Source organism: Taudactylus pleione, unplaced genomic scaffold (genome assembly GCF_031769625.1).
Source record: "Taudactylus pleione unplaced genomic scaffold, aTauple2 ptg000290l, whole genome shotgun sequence".
NCBI classification, from domain to species: Eukaryota; Metazoa; Chordata; class Amphibia; order Anura; family Myobatrachidae; genus Taudactylus; species Taudactylus pleione.
In genome coordinates, this window is record NW_028284692.1 from 6,264,459 (window position 1) to 6,282,281 (window position 17,823).

The window sequence follows — 17,823 nt, forward strand, 5'->3', positions numbered from 1 at the left end:
GTAGCGCTGCAGCTACTGTCCTTGACCTTCACTTTTTCATCCCCTATATTCCCTGTTCCACCTCACAAGAGTAAGCAGATTCAAATAAAGAACACATAAAAAAACCTGGATATGGATGTATGCATATGCCTTTTTGGGGTGAATATGCAGTACGAAAACGCATATCGTACGCAAAACAGCAGCCTTACATCCAGCTCTAAATGAGCCCCTAGGTTACAATCAACACACAACCATGCGAACCACAGCAGAAAAGCAATAAACAGGGTGTTTTTATTATTTGTTCATGGAAATTTGGTATCCACTGTAATCATATGATATTACAGTATTTTACGTACAAATACAATGTTGCATTGCGGAAAAGTCATTGAGAGAGAGTAGCTTGGTCCCTGGACTCTTACTACCTGATTTGTAAAATGAATCAGAGTTGTAAAAAGAAGGATACACAATGTCACAAAGGTGTTTTATCCATCTTGCAGGATGGGAAGGAGAGAGGACCACATCATCCATATAAAAATATAGCAGGTCAATCTATATACAAGGTAAACCATTCTTTTCTCTTTAAATGGGGAAAAAAAACCATAGAAATGTAGCAGGACACCTTTCTTTTACAGCACACCCTCTTCTTAACTAAAATCGGGAGTCAAGGCAGGAAAAGCCCTTGTCCTCTCATAGGGATACCGAAAACGTCTTCAATACATAATGGGAAAAGATGGAATGCACTTCCTAGCCTGAAAAAAACAAGTGTATATTTAAAACAACATGGAGCACGCTCCAAGCTTAATACAAACACCCTGCTGAAAGGGAGCGACCCTTTTCTATACAATGTCCTGTGTCATTACTGTGGTGAGCCGAGCTGTAGAACGCTTTTCAGCATGTGATAGCTTCGTAGAGTACTCATTGTTTCTTCATACACTACATTAAGACTGGAACAGACACTCTGAGTCTGGAGCTGAGTATAGCGGCACACTGCAACGCTTCCCACAGTCACCACGAGGATGAAGAGGACGATCCGCATGAGTATCCCTAACCATGAGCTCCGCCGGAGCTGCTGCTTCTTCTTTGCAGGCACAGTGGTGGTTTCTGGCAAAGGAGAGAGATGTATTTTTTATTTTTTTTTATATATAAAATTGACCTTTCTACTTACAAGACAATTGCACAAAGGACGAGTTTCAAATATAAGAACCACTGTGATGCTTATATTCTGTAGAGGATTAGGAGAATGAATCCAATATAGATTCTCAGATCTGTAAAATATTCATAGTAAATGTTGTCTCTGTGTGGATCTCCCCTTCCACCAACACTAGGTTGAGTTTACAAAGGAAGTATTTGAGATTACATAACAGCTGCTATTTATTTATTGTAAAACATCTTTTTGTCCTAGACACTATAACTGCGCAGGTTATTCTGATACAAATTACTGACGGAGACATGTCGGAGGATTCCACCAGTTGTGTAAAAATTGTGGAAACATTTTATCTCCATTCTACATGCTTTTCCTCCAAGCTAACATTGTATTATTCTTATATGCTACCAAGTGAAATAGGGAAGAATTTCCTTTGGATATTTTATATTTATTCCAGTATTTCTGTACTGAAGGATGTTTGTTTATCTGACAAGTTTCCATATGAAAGAAATCAGACACTCACTGTGATTGTCAGAGGGCTCTTTTCCCGTCTTCTTCTTGATCTCTTGCTGAGCTGCCTGCAGAGCGTCATAGTCCCTCCTCTTGCGTGCTTTTTGCTGAGCTTTTTGTTTGCGGCGCTGTTCCCGCTCCCTCTCCTCTTTCCGTCTCTGCTCAGCCTCACGTTTCTGCTTCTGTGCTGAAAGCAATACCAACATATCTATGAATACAGAGCATCTGTGCTCAGGAGCAGCTACACACCCCTAAATGGAGGTTTATTGCACACACCTTGCTCTTCCAGAAGCTTGCGCTGCAATTTTTGTTCTTGATCAGCCTGAATAACTTTCATGTACTGCAGAACCTATACAAAACAAATTCACATAAAAGTAATATTCCTTAGTTTAATAAAACAAAAACAAATGAACAATGTTGATTTTTTTTCATGTCTGTTTCAACTCACAAATTGTTTTTATATATTTGAAAGAATTGTATCCTACCCCTACCGACTGACTCACAACATAGTGGTGTAATGGTAAATACGGCAGGATTTAGGGCCATATGCAATTAGCCGCGAAAAGCCGTGAGCTGCCAAAAAATACAGCCGATTACGACAGGCGGAAACTTATCTCCGTATTCAATTGCAAAGACTTTTCGCGTACGCACAAAAACGCAATGTAATGTACTAGGCGAAAAACAGCGTCAAAAAAATCCTAAAAAAAAAAAAAAAGAGGAACACCCCAAAAAAATTACTTTAAAAATGGGGGTGAAAATGTGCAAAGTGGGGGTATAAACGTGTAAACTAGCGAAATAGACTTTTGGGGGGGTCTGCAAGTATGGGGGAGGTGTTATTTTGATTGCAGGTGTTTGCTGAAGGTGCGTTTTTTTAAACTTCACTTTTGCAATTTTAAACCATGTTAGCACCCGTTTTCAAGTACCCCAAATTTGACAGGACTACTTATTTTCTAGAAACAAATACTGCTTAATGCTATTCTTCACCACTTGTGCAAAGATGCTAATTAGAGGCAATTGACAGCACTTAAGTACCCCAAATATCTTTAGTATGGCTATTCGGGGACATCTATATTGATCCCCAATGTTAGTGCATCTTTTGGGGGATGTCAGGCTGATTTCCCCATTTTAGACTGCACTTTTTGCCTGTTTGAGTTTCGCCGGGACACTTTTTCGCGTCCTTTGGTATGGAATACAGTGAATAGCGGGGGCGTGCCCGATAAGGTTCCATGGCCAAAATACGCGATGTAGGCGAAAAATGCGGCATGCGAAACCTTTCTGACTTTTCACGGCTAATTGAATACGGACATTAGTCTGTCACATGAACAATAGCTAAAACAACAAGGCTGGGCACACATTAGGCGATATATATTGGACAATGTCATTTTGAGGCAAACTGGGACATCATATCGTTCACATAGCATAGTGTGTACGCTCAACCGCGTGTTCATGTGCGTCGTTCATCACATCTTCCCATCTGATGTGCTGCTCGTCAGATGGGACGATGTTATTAACGACACCATGCTGCTTGGAACACCACTCCTCGCCATTGTACACAGCGTTGGCAGTGTGCACAGACAGCGCAATGTATCATTCCATCACATCGTACCTAAGAAATCTGACTACATGCAATGAATGACATACAATGCTCAATCTCATACTTACTTTTTGGGCACACTCCTTGCACTGTTTCTCATCTAGGCAGTCACCAGCCACGTTGGCCAAAGCAGGGTTCAGTGGATTGTCCTTTAAGTCCAACCACTTCAAATTCTATAAAGAAAGCAAATATTAATGTAATGCAGTTGCAATTCCAACTCTTCCCTCATTCAAATACTCTACAGATATTATGGTATCTCATACATATATCATTAACAATTGTACTTGGTTTGCAAGGCACCACATTGCCCAGTCTTTCACAGTCTGTTTTTTTTTTATTGTACACATTTCTGTTGAATGCTAACAACCATATTTAATTTAATGCTTCTGAGGGTTGAATAGGGAGGTAACACATATATGTTTCTTGAATGATTAGTTAAAGGAGATCTCTTTCAGCTACTGCATTGTTGCAACAAGTTATATATAAAGTCTCCCAACCCAGCGTCAGAGTCAAATTGCTGGCCTTTACCTTGAGCTGAGCAAAGGTTACAGGTAACACTGACAAGCGGTTCTCTAGCAGATCAAGGTGCTGTAGGTTCACCAGCCTTCCAAATTCAGAAGGAAGCTGCAGGATCTGATTCTTGCTGAGATCCAACCGTACAATGTGTGTGAGAGAGCAAAACTCCCCCTGCAGAGACATAAGACATTAGAGATATTCACTATATGAAAGTAAACGTTATTTTATACAATAGTGAAATTCCAAATAAGATAAAGACTACTAAATAGAAGCTCTAACAACAACACTAAGTCAATGTACAACTAAGAGCTCAAAACATGGCATGCACAGGAAAAAGGATACACCAATTGTGAACAGAGCAAGGAAGAGTATGACACTCAAACAAATCACTTTCACGAAGTCCAATCTTCACATACAGCCAGCAAGGAATTCACAATGAACAAAAGGACATTTTGACACAGAATTATAAGGCATGGTACTGTATCATAATGACATTGTGAGTTAGGCTTTACTTGTAAAGGCGGGTATCCACTACTAGATATACAAACAAGAGCATGATTACAACATTGCAATCGTGCTCTCGTTTGTATATCTAGTGATGTGCCTAGATTGAACATTCACTCGTTCAGTCTAGGCAGATCAAGACACGGACCTCTATGCCGCTCTTGCTGCCGCCGGACCTCTGTGCAATACACGGGAAGGGAAACAAAACAGACACAGCCTGATGACGCTGGACACTCACATGTTGTGAGTGTCCAGTGTCATCAGGCTGTGACTGTTTGTTTCCTTTCCCGTGTATTGCACAGAGGTCCGGCGGCAGCAAGAGAACAGTAGGTGCTCTCTATTGCTCCCCGTACATACTGAACCTGACGGGATCATCAGGTTGACCAGCATGTACGGGCGATGATAGATGGCAAAAATGACCAGCGGGTATGCGCATCGCTGGTCGTTTTTGTCATTTACATACCCGATTTGCGGGCGTTTGCACGATAACGATGCCGTTATCGTGCAATCGCCTGTCAAAATCGCCTAGTGGATACCCCCCTTAACTCCTTTTCAAGGACAGAACACCCAGAGAGAAGGTCCTCCCCAACCTCTAGACAGGAAACAATGTAAGCCCTCACCACTACTCAGTAGATTTTCAATACTTACACAAAAATGTAGTGAATGGGATGGGAAATAAGGGTACTTTCTTGGAGAATTCCTGGAAAAATAGCTACCAGGAAGACTAATCTACAATTTCCCCATCATTTCTAGGACAGCACACCAGGAGAGAACAGCAAAGAGGGAGGGACAACAAAATGCCATCAATTGATCTGAAAGGACAACAATACTATTGTGTCTATGGAAAATATGAATGGTGGTCCAGGCAGCAGCTCTGTAAATCTGCATTGCCTCCATCTTCGTGGCCCAGGTTAAAAATACTGGTAAAGTGGCCATCAGATTATTGGGCACCTCCATACTTAGGTGATAGGTTTTGATCCACCTAGTAATGAAAGCTTTATAGGCAATTTCCACCAAACAGGATTATTCCTCCAGGGGTTGGTTACTTCTGAGAATTTATCAAACATCTTCTTATAGCAGGAGAATGCAAAGTTCTTTTGTTCTCATTAGCCAAGTGTTTACAGAACAATGGCTCTGCTACCTCCAGCGACTTATGGACTACCTTATGTAAAAAGGCTTTATCCATTCTCAGAATAAATCTGTCATACAGGGTAAGCAAACAAAGAGACCAACTTAATTGCAAGTCATCTTAGATGTAGCCTGCAAAGGCTCAAAGGGGCACTGGATGAGGGATAATAATTAATGTCTCAAGGGTCCGATGGAAAACAGAGTTCTCCCTATTCTTTTATTATGTCCTCTGACATTAATCAAATAACTGAGAACAACCCTTTAATCCAATGGGGCGACACAGGGATAACTCACTCTCTCTTGCACAATCCTCTTTATCACACATTTACAATATAAAGCAAAGGTGAAAATACACAAGAAAGAAAAAAGATCAAATCTGTACTAGAGCATCCAGAAACTGTGACTCAGATAGTCTGGTACCCCATTCAAACATAATTGTAAGTGTGTCATCTAGATGATACATTTGATCCACTAATATAACTTCTGTCACATTCTGCAATCCCAGGCTCCTGTTCCTGCCTTCTCAAACTGAACCAGACAATTTTGCCCTGAATCTGATAGTTATCTGTGATATAATGATTATTAAAGTGATGTTATTTTCAAACTCCCCAGGACAAGAACTTGTAGATAGGAGCTATGGTGCCTGAGTTGGCACCTACATTAGGGATCCTTATCCCCTAAACCAGGGGTGGCCAGACTTTTTGACTCAGTGATTCACTTATAAAGCTAAAAACCTTTTGTGATCTACCTAGCCCGGAAAAGGGGGCGTGTCATGCAAAAAGGTGACATGACCTTGCAGCAAGGGGCGTTGGGTCTGTCCTGACGAAATCACGTATAGTATCCCCAATTCAAATTACGCCGCCTAGTAGCACACTCTTATTCACATTAAACCGCACATAGTGCCCCTGATTCACATTATGTTCACTGTAGTAGTGCCCCTTATGCAATGCCTACTGTACTAGTGCCCCTTATGCAATGCCCCCAGTACTAGTGCCCCTTATGCAGGGGAAGCAATCGGGAAGCCGACTGCCTAAATACCGGCAGCCGGCTTCCCGACTGTCATATCCCGGCAAGGGTGAAATGCCGGGCATCTAGATGTAGACGCCCGCATTTCCCCGACGCCGGGAGACCGGCTACCGGCATCCCGATCGTAGTGATGCCGGGCGCAGCGAGCGGACAGCCGCGGGAGGGGGGGAGGGTTAGGTTTAGGGCTCCCGGGGGGGACTTAGGGTTAGGCACCCCCTGGGGGGACTTAGGGTTAGGCAGCGGGGAAGGGGGTGGTTAGGGTTAGGCATGCGGCCGGCGGTATTTCATACCCATTGCCTTATGCAGTGCCCCTCATGCAGTGCCCCCAGTAGTAGTGCCCCTTATGGCATAAGGCTTATGCCGTGCCCCCAGTAGTAGGACCCCTTATGGCATAAGGCTTATGCAGTGCCCCCAGTGGTAGTATGCCCCTTATGCAGTGTCCCCTTATGCAGTGCCCCCTTTAGTAGTGCCCCTTATGCTGTTTCGCCTGTAGTAGAGTCCCTTATAATTAATGGGCGCCTGATGGAACTATTCAATTGTTTTGTGCGCCCATTATTAGTCCAAAAGCGCCATATAAACTAATGGGCGCAACACGAAAAGTGCCCAAAAGCCAGACTCTTCACACATTTCTGCTCACCATCTCTGCCAGGCGTCCATTAATTATCGGCAACTAAAAAACTATTGAATTGCCCCTTGAAGTCTTGGGTTTTTAATGATTGTTTACATTTTTATAAACTATGCCACAGAAATAGAGCTCATATATGGTTTAAATAAAACAGTTTCTTAAGAATCACTTCTCATCCAAGTCAGCCACATTTTCTCTGGCCGCTGACCTGCCAATCCTGCCCTGGGGGATTGCTGCTCCCAAACCTCTGAGAGAGGGACAGAAAAGTCACGGCACCATTGCCGGCTGGACAAGAGACAATCTGCCTGGCATATACAAGATAAAAATAGAAAGTGTCTTAAGGGAGAACCAGAGGCGGAGGGACAGAAAAAAGAATTATGATTTTTTAAATAGTTATGTTTCCTAGCCATAGGTTTGTGTGTGTGGTGGACGGTGGGCCATCTCTTTTGGTGTGCTGTCTTCTCTCTTTGTACACAAGATGATCTCCTTTAGACATGTCATTTCTTACCGGCAATGTTGTCAGCTTGTTGCAAGACAGATCCAACTTGGTAGCCTTTGGGAGGGCAGCCTGAATACAGAAACAGAGAAATATGCCCAATGAAAAGAAGCACAACCAAAAAAAAAGGAAAAATATCAAAAGGAGAGAGAAACACTCATCATGAGCCACACATATTTTACTAAGTTTTGTCTTTATTAGCAATAACATCTGACCAAGAGCATATATGTTCCTTCACAGCTACATAGAATTTAATCTGTGTTATTTCTAATATACAACATGAAATCAGCACTCAAACTGTGATCAAAGGTAAGCTACAAGAAGCTATTGTACTTGGAGAGCTATCACTATACTGATTAAGAACAACTCTGGGAGAAGAAAAATGGGTAATGGGGAACAGAAGACAAACAATGCCAACTCTACTGAATGGCAAACGCTCCAAGCAGGCTTACTAAAGCTTTCCTAGAAACTAGGCAAAGACATAATTTATTAAACATTGTATTCTTAATATTCATATCAGACAAATAAAATATAAAAAAATCTAAGGTATTTAAATCTAAAATGACAGCAAACACCTTTAAAATAGAAATATCTTACTAAAACAAACTCTAGCAGAACAAGGTTTTATTTTATCACACCTATAAATTGAATTAAATTCTCGAGAAAAGGTGCCCATCCACTAGACGATTAATTGAGCGATTGAACGATAACGATCGTTCATAAATCGTTTGCAAAAATTTCTAGAACAACTAGCGATGCGCGTGCCAAACATGCTGGACAATCTGACGATAATGTCAGGTTGAGCGTGTTTGCAGATGATTGACGAGTCTGCACTGAACGACTGTTCGTTCAGTGCAGGCTCATCACAGACTGACAAACGACTGCACGATTACAATGTCATAATCGTGCAGTCGTTTTCATGTCTGCTAGTGGATGGGCACCTTAAGTCTACATGCATTATACCAGACTATGGTTTGCTATTATTCAATAGTTGAATTTTATAAGCTTTGGAACAGTTATGTGCAATTATGTTGACATAATGGGAGACAAACTATGTATTCAATACTAATAATATTGAATTACTATCAATGGAATTACTATAATGAAAATAAAATTTTTGCTATTTATCAGAGTGTCCCAGACTAATGAACTCTCACATTCTTCGTACTTCAGTCAGGATTTGATATACAATTACTAATCATTGAGTATGAGGCTCTTACGGCAATTTTTGCTGTCTGTATAACCCAATTATAAATGCTCTAGTAATACCCCTTTCAGAATTGCCGAGAATCCCGGGAATTTGGCCTGCCTCAGCCAAATTCCCGGGTTGCCGCGTATGTCTGAAAGGAACCTACCGGAACACGTTCCCGGGTAGCCGACCCTTCAATCGACCAGGGAATTTCCCGGGACTTAAGTCCCGGGAAATTATCCTGCTTATGTCTGAATGGGGCTACCCGGGAGTATTTACTACTCCCGGGCTGCAAAAAGCACCTTTTACATTGATTTGGCAGCCTATAGGACGTCCAGCTCTGCTGCTTTGACTTGGCAGCGTGGCCGTTCAGCACTGCTACTTGAGTTGGTTGCGCAGAGCGTCCTATAGGACGCTCAGCGCTGCTGCTCACCACCCCCAGGGGTGGACGCCGGGGACACACGCCGGCGGGTCTCTGCCACAGCGGGCCGCCCGCACTCCCGCTGGACCACCGGGGCACATTTAAAAATAAAATAAAATGCCTGTAGTGATTGGTCGGCTGCCTGCTGCATGATGATGACATCATCAGTGGCAGCCGGAGAGGGGATAGGCTAGGAAGGGCAGAGAGGCAGGTAATATTAAAACCGAAAAAACCCGGCTTATGTCTGAAATGGGTCTACCTGGGAATTTCCCGGGTAGACGCTGTAGTGTGAAAGGGGGGTCTCGACCAAATACCCGGGAATTTGCACAGGAGAAATTCCCGGGTCTGAGCAGAAAATTTCCCGGGTCATATATCTGAAAGGGGTATTATATATACATATCCCTCATCAGTGGTACCAATATATATTAGAGGAAGCATTGTGAAGCGTAAAGCATGTCAGGCGGGGGTTAAATATATGGTCTGATGGTACAATAATGAATTTACAATAGCTTCAATAAGGTGATAGTCTGAGAGACTACTAGTATAGATATGAAAAATAATACAGTAAATTTATAAGACCATATTTCTATTTTGACAGTTAAACTATATGAAGCATTTACTTCTACATAACTACCGTATTTTGCGGACTATAAGGCGCACCTAATAGCCTTAAATTTTCACAAAAACAGGCCATGCGCCTTATTATCCGGTGCGCCTTATGTGTGCACTGAGTTCCAAAATCGGTAAGAATGTTGTTGTGTGACTTTGGTAAGCGCTTCTCTTGACTGACTGTCGGACCATTTCCTGCTGACATCGGGAAGTAATACGTACACTACGTATTACGTACACTGCGATGACCCCAGAAAATGGCACCAGTGAAGAGACATGCTTACGAGAAATTGCCCAGCTGTTCAATTCAGACACAGAAGATGAGAAGTTTGATGGATTTGTGGGAGAAGATTGATTAAAAAATAATTTGAGTGTATTGTTAAATACCTAGTAGAATAAAGTTCCACCAAACTCGATGTTTTGCTTCAGTTACCTTTTTTTACCGTTTTAGCATGTGTCTTATAATACGGTGCGCCTTATGTATGGGTCAAGTACAGAAATAGACCCCATAATTGAGACTGCGCCTTATAATCCGGTGCGCCTTATAGTGCAGAAAGTACGGTACTTGTTACTGCATTTGATTTGTATGGACAGAAAAAATTATAATGAGAACTACTCGTGACTTATTAATGTTCCAAACTTCCAAACACAGAGTATATATATGCCGTTAGCAGCAGGTATTCTAGGGATGATGACTGTTAAGCATTTAAAAGACGAAAATACAGTATCTGTAAGAAAGATCTGTGTACTGACTCGGACGTTAGAAAAAAGAGACCTGCAGTCAGGGGCTGGCTGGCAACTTTCAGCCTGGGGGGCAAAACAAGCAAGTGGCCCTGGTGTTGTTAACCAGGAGTAGAGGTTGCACGTAAAAACACAATACACCATCGGCTTCCCCTGTGCCGCTGGAAGGAATTGAGAACCTATTTGTATGTTCACGTGAGGATTATCGTAACACATGAAAAAAATTTAAAGAGGAGGATAAACCTCATCACTGAGAAGGAGAAAATTTCCCCAATCCTACATGTAAGTAGGAGATAGGAATTTGAAATATTTAAATACTATCATCCTTCCAACCATATATTCTTTCCCTTGTTTTGATTAAATATCAAAACGGGGTGGATTTTTGAAGAAAGAAAATTTCTGACACCAGATTGCCTTTGGACATTTTATTGAATACTGGGCCTGATTCAGACCTGCTCACAAGCGGGTTGATGTTGCCCAAGTGCGCATGCGCACGACGGAGGCGGCTCCGTCGTGTGCATGCGCGAGACCCGAATAACGACGGCCGATTGACGATGGTGATTGACAGCACGCCCCCTTTGGTGGGCGTGCCGTGGGCGTGGCTGCCCAGACGGAGGCGTTCCCATGGGAACACCTACCGCCTGGGGCCGGCCCCAGTGACATCACTAGTGATGTCAGTGGGAGTGCTTTTGGCTCTGATAGAGCCAAAAGCACTCCAGGGCTTGCGGCAGCGAGACCCTACAGCAAGGGTCTCGTTGCAAGTCCGATGGTCGCAATGGTCTTGACCATCGCGACCATCATTTTGGCCGCTCGTTATAGCTGTAGTCTCGTCTCACCTGGACAGGCAGTCAGTGGCCTTGTAGTAGGACCCCCCCGGACTTCTTACCTCCATGTAAGGTCGAGGTGATTCTGGCTACCAGGAGAAGGCGTGAAGGGTATCTAGACACTAGCCCAGTGGGAAGCCTCCGGCTCCGGGCATCTGTGTCATCGCCACCGCAGGGATCACCTTATGCTGCTGATTGCTGCCAGTGTTGAGAGAGACTGCGCGGGACAGCTGGGAAGTGGAACGGAACGGAAGAGGAGGTACCTTACTCCCAGTGGCGCCCCACCCCCCACCTCTGGCTGCCGGGAAACACAGGACGCTCCCCGGCTGCTTATTTCAAGGGCTTCAAGGAAAATCAGTGCGACAGACAGCCGCGCTGATTATCTTTGCTCCACAAACTAAGTGGCCGGGGAGCATCCTCTGCATATCTCCCGGCCATCAGAAGAGCATATGAATAGGAGCGCATAAGGCAACTGACGGAAGCGGCCCCATAACACTATAATTATACCAGCCCGGGGGGCAGATGGCACCCTGCCCCCCAACCCAGCCCGCCACTGCCCGCAGTGGCCGGAATGTAATAGGTTTGCATTTTGGAAAAGTCCTGATTTAATGGTATTTAGCCATGGGCTCTAAAGGGGCAATATTTTTCTTGAAAAAATAAATACAGGCTGGCTTTGTCTTTATAAAAAATAGTCACTTAAAATCGTACTGCAAAATCAGATCCTATAACATTTCCCCCAGTAACTTACCAGTTCTCGCACTGGGATTTCACTCAGGTCACTTAAACTCAAGTCCAGTTCATTTCCATCTAGTTTGTCTCGGAGGTTTCCGACTTTCCCAGCAGCACGTGACATTTTTCTAAATAAAAAACATTTCATTCATCATTTGCTGATCCTCTGTATAGAGGGCAGTTTGGAGATTGTGGCAAGTGCATCTGCAGATCTAAATACTGTGTGACATAACAATTTGCACTGTACACACAAATGCACTACTATTGTCATCTGCACATATCTAAAACATGTAGCCTGCAGAGTTTAAGTGGTCATCATAAATTGTAATGTAGTTTCTCTTTAACCTTCTGAATTTGTTTCTTCAGTTAAGGAGAACCCCCCTCACTATAAGTTTAACTTCTTCAACCTCATTCTCTACTTGTGTTATATCCATCCCAACCTAAATTCTCTCTTGCTCTGCTAAACTAGTCTCCACAATTCTTATCACTTTACCAGATCAGTCCCACAGTTTCTCTCTGACAACCCAGGCCTCACAGTCAATCAGTGTTTTCCTCTTTATAGGACAGCCCAGGCCCAACAGTCTCTTTCTCAGGGTTATATACTAAAGTGCAGGTTTTAAGAAGTGGAGATGTTGCTCATAGCAACCAATCAGATTTACATAACATTTATCTAGCACCGAAGATAATAGCCAGAATCTGATTGGTTGCTATTGGCAACATCTCCACGTCTAAAAACCTGCACTTTAGTAAATATACCCCTCACTCTTTCAGCCCATTCTCCACAATTTCTCTCTCATCAACCAATGGCCTAAAGTCTCTTTCTCTCTCCGATAGCCCAGACAAATCACACTGCTAGTTCACAAGCTCTACAGCCCACGCCCCAGAGTCTCTCGCCCTCTGACAACCCAGAGTCTCTCGCCCTCTGACAACCCAGAGTCTCTCGCCCTCTGACAACCCAGAGTCTCTCGCCCTCTGACAACCCAGAGCCTCTCGCCCTCTGACAACCCAGAGCCTCTCGCCCTCTGACAACCCAGAGCCTCTCGCCCTCTGACAACCCAGAGCCTCTCGCCCTCTGACAACCCAGAGCCTCTCGCCCTCTGACAACCCAGAGCCTCTCGCCCTCTGACAACCCAGAGCCTCTCGCCCTCTGACAACCCAGAGCCTCTCGCCCTCTGACAACCCAGTCTCTGCCTCTCTTTCCCAGTCTCTCTCTCTCCCTCAGAAAACCCAGAATCTCTCTAAAAAAAACGAGTCTCTCTCCTCCTCTTAACAAAATCAGATCCCACAGCAACTCTCTCCCTCTGACAACCCAAATCCTTGAGTATCTCTCCCCCTCTGACAACCCAGAGCCTCTCGCCCTCTGACAACCCAGAGCCTCTCGCCCTCTGACAACCCAGAGCCTCTCGCCCTCTGACAACCCAGAGCCTCTCGCCCTCTGACAACCCAGAGCCTCTTGCCCTCTGACAACCCAGAGCCTCTCGCCCTCTGACAACCCAGAGCCTCTTGCCCTCTGACAACCCAGAGCCTCTCGCCCTCTGACAACCCAGTCTCTGCCTCTCTTTCCCAGTCTCTCTCTCTCCCTCAGAAAACCCAGAATCTCTCTAAAAAAAACGAGTCTCTCTCCTCCTCTTAACAAAATCAGATCCCACAGCAACTCTCTCCCTCTGACAACCCAAATCCTTGAGTATCTCTCCCCCTCTGACAACCCAGACACCAGTTTCTCAGTCTCTATACCAGCCAGGTCTTACAGTGTGTGTACCTCTTCCTGTGCCAGCCAAGACGACTCTATATTCTCTCTCTATTCTCTGCCAGCCAGGGCCCCACAGTCTCTCTCAGTCTGTCTCATCAGTTCGTGCACATATCCCATACGAACTGTGTATATGCTCCCTCCGTTGTGCTCTGTCCACCACTTACCAACCCTCACTAAACCGGCGTCTCGCTCGATTTCCTCCAGTCAGTGGAACTGTGCAGCCTGGCAGCCACTCACTTCCTCATCCACGTCACATCTACACCGGCCAGATCCAACGAGACTGCGAGCGGACAAACCACTCACTACAGAAGAGCGAGGCCAAACTGGAGTGTGCGCCATCTGCTGGCCGGAGTGTGTACAATCTGTGACAGAAGAGAAGTTGTAGGTAGAAATTCAGAAACCTAGAATTCAGTGAAGACGTATCACATACATTAATATGGTGTATATTTGTGAAACATTATTTTTTTTTGTGTTTTACAGAGAGGCAAGACTTATCTATGGGAAAGAAATGCTGTCAGTAAATACAAAATGCTATTATTTTGATGTGCTTTCCCATGTATGTAATATTTCTGTAGAGCAGTGGGAGGGGGGCAATAAGCAGTCGGTTGCTGGTATTTCCTATGTGGCTAAAGGACCTCTGTGACGTATCCACCACGTGACCGCTGCAGGAGGCTGGACAGCTCCAGAGGGGGAATAAATATTTGTGGCGAGCGTAGCGAGCCACCGTGCCCGAAGCGTGGCGAGCGTAGCGAGCCCACGAGGGGACACTTTTGGTCCCCCGTTAGCACCCCCCTCCCCCTTTCAGGCCGGGTCACGTGGGTGTGACGTCACAGGTCCATCAGCGCCGTATAGTCTAGCGAATACAGCAACCGCTGGCCCTGCGAATTTATGCCTGGCATTTAGGAGAAGTCTTTCACAGAAGTGAAAGACTTCCCTGGGGGAAGCAGAAGATTCACATGTGCACAGCGTCAGCTTCCGGAACTGGCCGGGGGCTGCGGGGAAGAGATCGAAAGATCTCTCTCCTGTCCCGGGAACCTCCATAGGCTCCATAAGATGGTGTAAACTACCGGTGCTAAACTCTGGAAAGCGTTGGTTTTTGGAGTTTAGTAAATAGGAGTCGGATCGTAGTCCCCATTGATAATAATGGAGACTGCGATCTGCAGCGCTAATTAGCACTTTGCCGGAGATTTCTGGGAAATCTCCTGCATTGTGCTATTAGTACATAGGAAAAATACATAAAATTATGCAGAAACTGCAGTTTCTGCATAATTTTATGTAAAAACAACAACTTGATACATAGGCCCCATGTCTTAAAAAGACAATGGCCTCTATTTATTAACATTATTTTTACTGAAATAAAGTGAAATAGGCTGTTTTCACACCCTTTTCACAATATTTTAGTTTCACATAAATTTGCTAAGGGGCTAATTGGAGTAGAATTCGTAAAATTCTACTACAAACCCTAATTATCACTTAGGGGCATATTAAATTAGCCACGATAAGCCGTTTTCGGCGAAAAGTTTTCGCCGGTGATGTCATTTCGCCAGGCTAAAACTTATCCTCATATTCAATTGCAAAGACTTTTCACCGGTGCAGAAAGTCAATGCATTGGAATAATGGAAAAAGAATATTCTATGAAAGTTGTTGAAAAAAAAGACAGAATTGGGGTTTTGGGGTGCAAACACCCTGCACCCTTGGGACAGTCCCCCAAAGGTAAACTGTGTCAAAAAAGTTTAAAAAAAAACGTAAGAACACCCCAAAAATGACTTTGAAAAAGGAGGCGAAAAAGTACAAAGTTGGGGGACATCTTAAAAACTAGCGAAATAGACTCCAGGGGGGTCCCCAAGTATGCCCCAGGTATTTTTAAAATTGCAGGTGTTTGCAGCAGGTGGATTTTTAAAGTTTTTAAAAACTTCACTTTAGCAACTTCAAAATATGCTAGCACCCATTTTCATGTACCCCAAATTTGCTGGGACTATTTATTTTCTGCAAAAAACCTGCTAAATGCTATTCTTCACCACTTCTGCAAAGACGCTCATTAGCAGCTACTGAGAGCATTTAAGTACCCCAAATACCTTCAGCAGGTCTATTCGGGGGTATCTATAGTGATCCCCAATGTCCGTGCAACTTTTGGGGGTGTCGGGCTGTTTCCTCAAATCTGACAGTACTTTTCGCCAGGTCCGAATTCACCAGGTCGCGTTTTCGCTGATTTCTAATTGAATACGGGGATAAGTGGGGACGAGCACGATACTTTTTCGCATGGATAACTAGCGATGCTGGCGAAAAGTCCTGCATGCGAAAACCACGGGACTTTTCACGCCTGATTGAATATGCCCAATAGCTTTAGTAAGCAAGTAGCATTTCCCATAATTGTAATGGGAAATGTGATCTGGTCAGAATTACTAAAAATAAAATGTGAAAAAATACCGGGGGAAGCCTTGTGATAATAACGCCACCTGGTTCCCCGACTTCAGCTCTGCTCTAACAGGCAGAGCAGGGCCCCAGTAATCAGCTGAAAAAAAATAGTTAAAAAAAAAATTTAACTGCATCCATCCAAGGTGATCAGTGTTCCGGTGAGGTCCTCTGTGGCTCCAGTCAGCTGGTCTTCCGGCTCCTGCACTGTGACCCTGGTCAGCTGCAGCAGCTGACCAAGGTCACAGTGCAGGCCGGGAGACCAGCTGACCGGAACTCCGGGAACATCACAAGCACCAATCACCAGAGGTAAGTGAAAGTGAGGGGGTGGGGGGTTGCCCAGGTAGGATGTATGAAAAATACAGTTAGAAGACTGCGGACGGGATTTGCAAGGACAGAGCTTTATTTTGATAAATCCTTGTGATATTTCCTAAATTCGCAATGCGAATTTAGGCGAAAATATCACACTACAACCACATTTTAAATGCAGATTGTAGTAAATAGGGTCCAATAACATTAATTTTAGGTTTAGTTGGTGCATCAAGCAGTAGTAAATGGGGTAAATAAATGTAATAATCTGCAAGATGCAGGTATCAGAAAGTTCCTAGAGAATTTGCCCAATGTTTTAAAGGGGCAATCATTTAAAAGATAAAATCGGGCCAACTTTCCAGGAACTTTGTAATGCCTGCAAAGGAATGAACATCATAAGCTAGCATCCAAAACTTGCCGGGCTTCCGATATCAATTCACATGATGCGATGGCTACTAGCTATTGCAATTAAACCATTTGTTGGTATAACCATCGATGGTTATACTTTGCGCATGTGGACTTTAGCTGAGCTGTGGACACCACTTCTGCAGCTGAAAAAGAATAGCCAGCCATTGGATGGGCATCGGAAAGTGCATCCGATGGCTGGCAACCATTGAATACTCGCAATTCGATGGAAAAAGTATTTCCATCTGATTGGGAACATCGTTGGTTGCTATCCACCTGCTTCCTATGTCCATCCCTATGCCTGCATTTCAAAAGCTATTACATTTATCCAGGCGCTAGGCTTCTCTGCACCCAGCGCCATCCTGTGCTACACTGTCGCGCCCCTTCCCTCCCCCTGAGCGCCATCAGAGGGCGGGTTTTCCCAGAGGTGGACGGTGGTGAATACCTCTGTTCAGGCAGGGCACAGGACTGTGCCCTTCAGGCTATGGCATACCGGATGATGGTCCTGCTAGCTGCACGTTGAGCCGCCACTGCATTTACCCTGGTAACATTGTTTAAAGAAGGGGTTCCCAACCACGATCCTCAAGGCACACTAACAGTCCAGGTTTTAAGAATAGCCATATTTGAGCACAGTTATTTTGATTTAATCATCTGTGCTCAAGCATGGATATCACTAAAACCAGGACTGTTAGTGTGCCTTGAGGGCCGAGGTTGGGAATCACTTGTTTAAAGGTTATTTCCAGTTCAAATTTTAATGCATATTTTCTTGGCAGACATTTTGCAGATTTACTAAATACATACTTTTTATGTGTTTAGTTTTACTGTCCTTGCATAGAACCTTCTAAACTTCTCTAACATAGGGTGCATAATACTGTAAGGACATATTTGCAGAATATTAGATGCAGACCTACA

At 44.1% G+C, this 17,823-nt stretch overlaps 1 protein-coding gene across 1 annotated transcript; it reads right to left on the bottom strand.

Annotated features, from left to right (window-relative positions):
• Positions 1-250: 250 nt before the first annotated feature.
• Positions 251-14,075, bottom strand: LRRC59 (leucine rich repeat containing 59). Its single transcript, XM_088482707.1, has 8 exons — positions 13,950-14,075; positions 12,055-12,163; positions 7,535-7,594; positions 3,756-3,914; positions 3,296-3,400; positions 1,910-1,982; positions 1,647-1,820; positions 251-1,080 (listed from the first exon to the last, which is right to left on the bottom strand). Exons 2-8 carry the CDS (start codon positions 12,157-12,159, stop codon positions 836-838), a joined length of 921 nt encoding a protein of 306 aa, XP_088338833.1. The 5' UTR covers positions 12,160-12,163; positions 13,950-14,075; the 3' UTR covers positions 251-835.
• Between the last annotated feature and the right edge of the window lie 3,748 nt (positions 14,076-17,823).

Coding starts and splice junctions, on each gene's coding strand:
- LRRC59 (XM_088482707.1), bottom strand. CDS start 12,159: ATGTCACGTGCTGCTGGGAAAGTCGGAAACCTCCGAGACAAACTAGAT. Junction 1,983..3,295: donor GCAAGGAGTGTGCCCAAAAA/GTAAGTATGAGA, acceptor TGTTTTGTATAG/GTTCTGCAGTACATGAAAGT. Junction 1,081..1,646: donor AGAGCCCTCTGACAATCACA/GTGAGTGTCTGA, acceptor CTCCTTTGCCAG/AAACCACCACTGTGCCTGCA.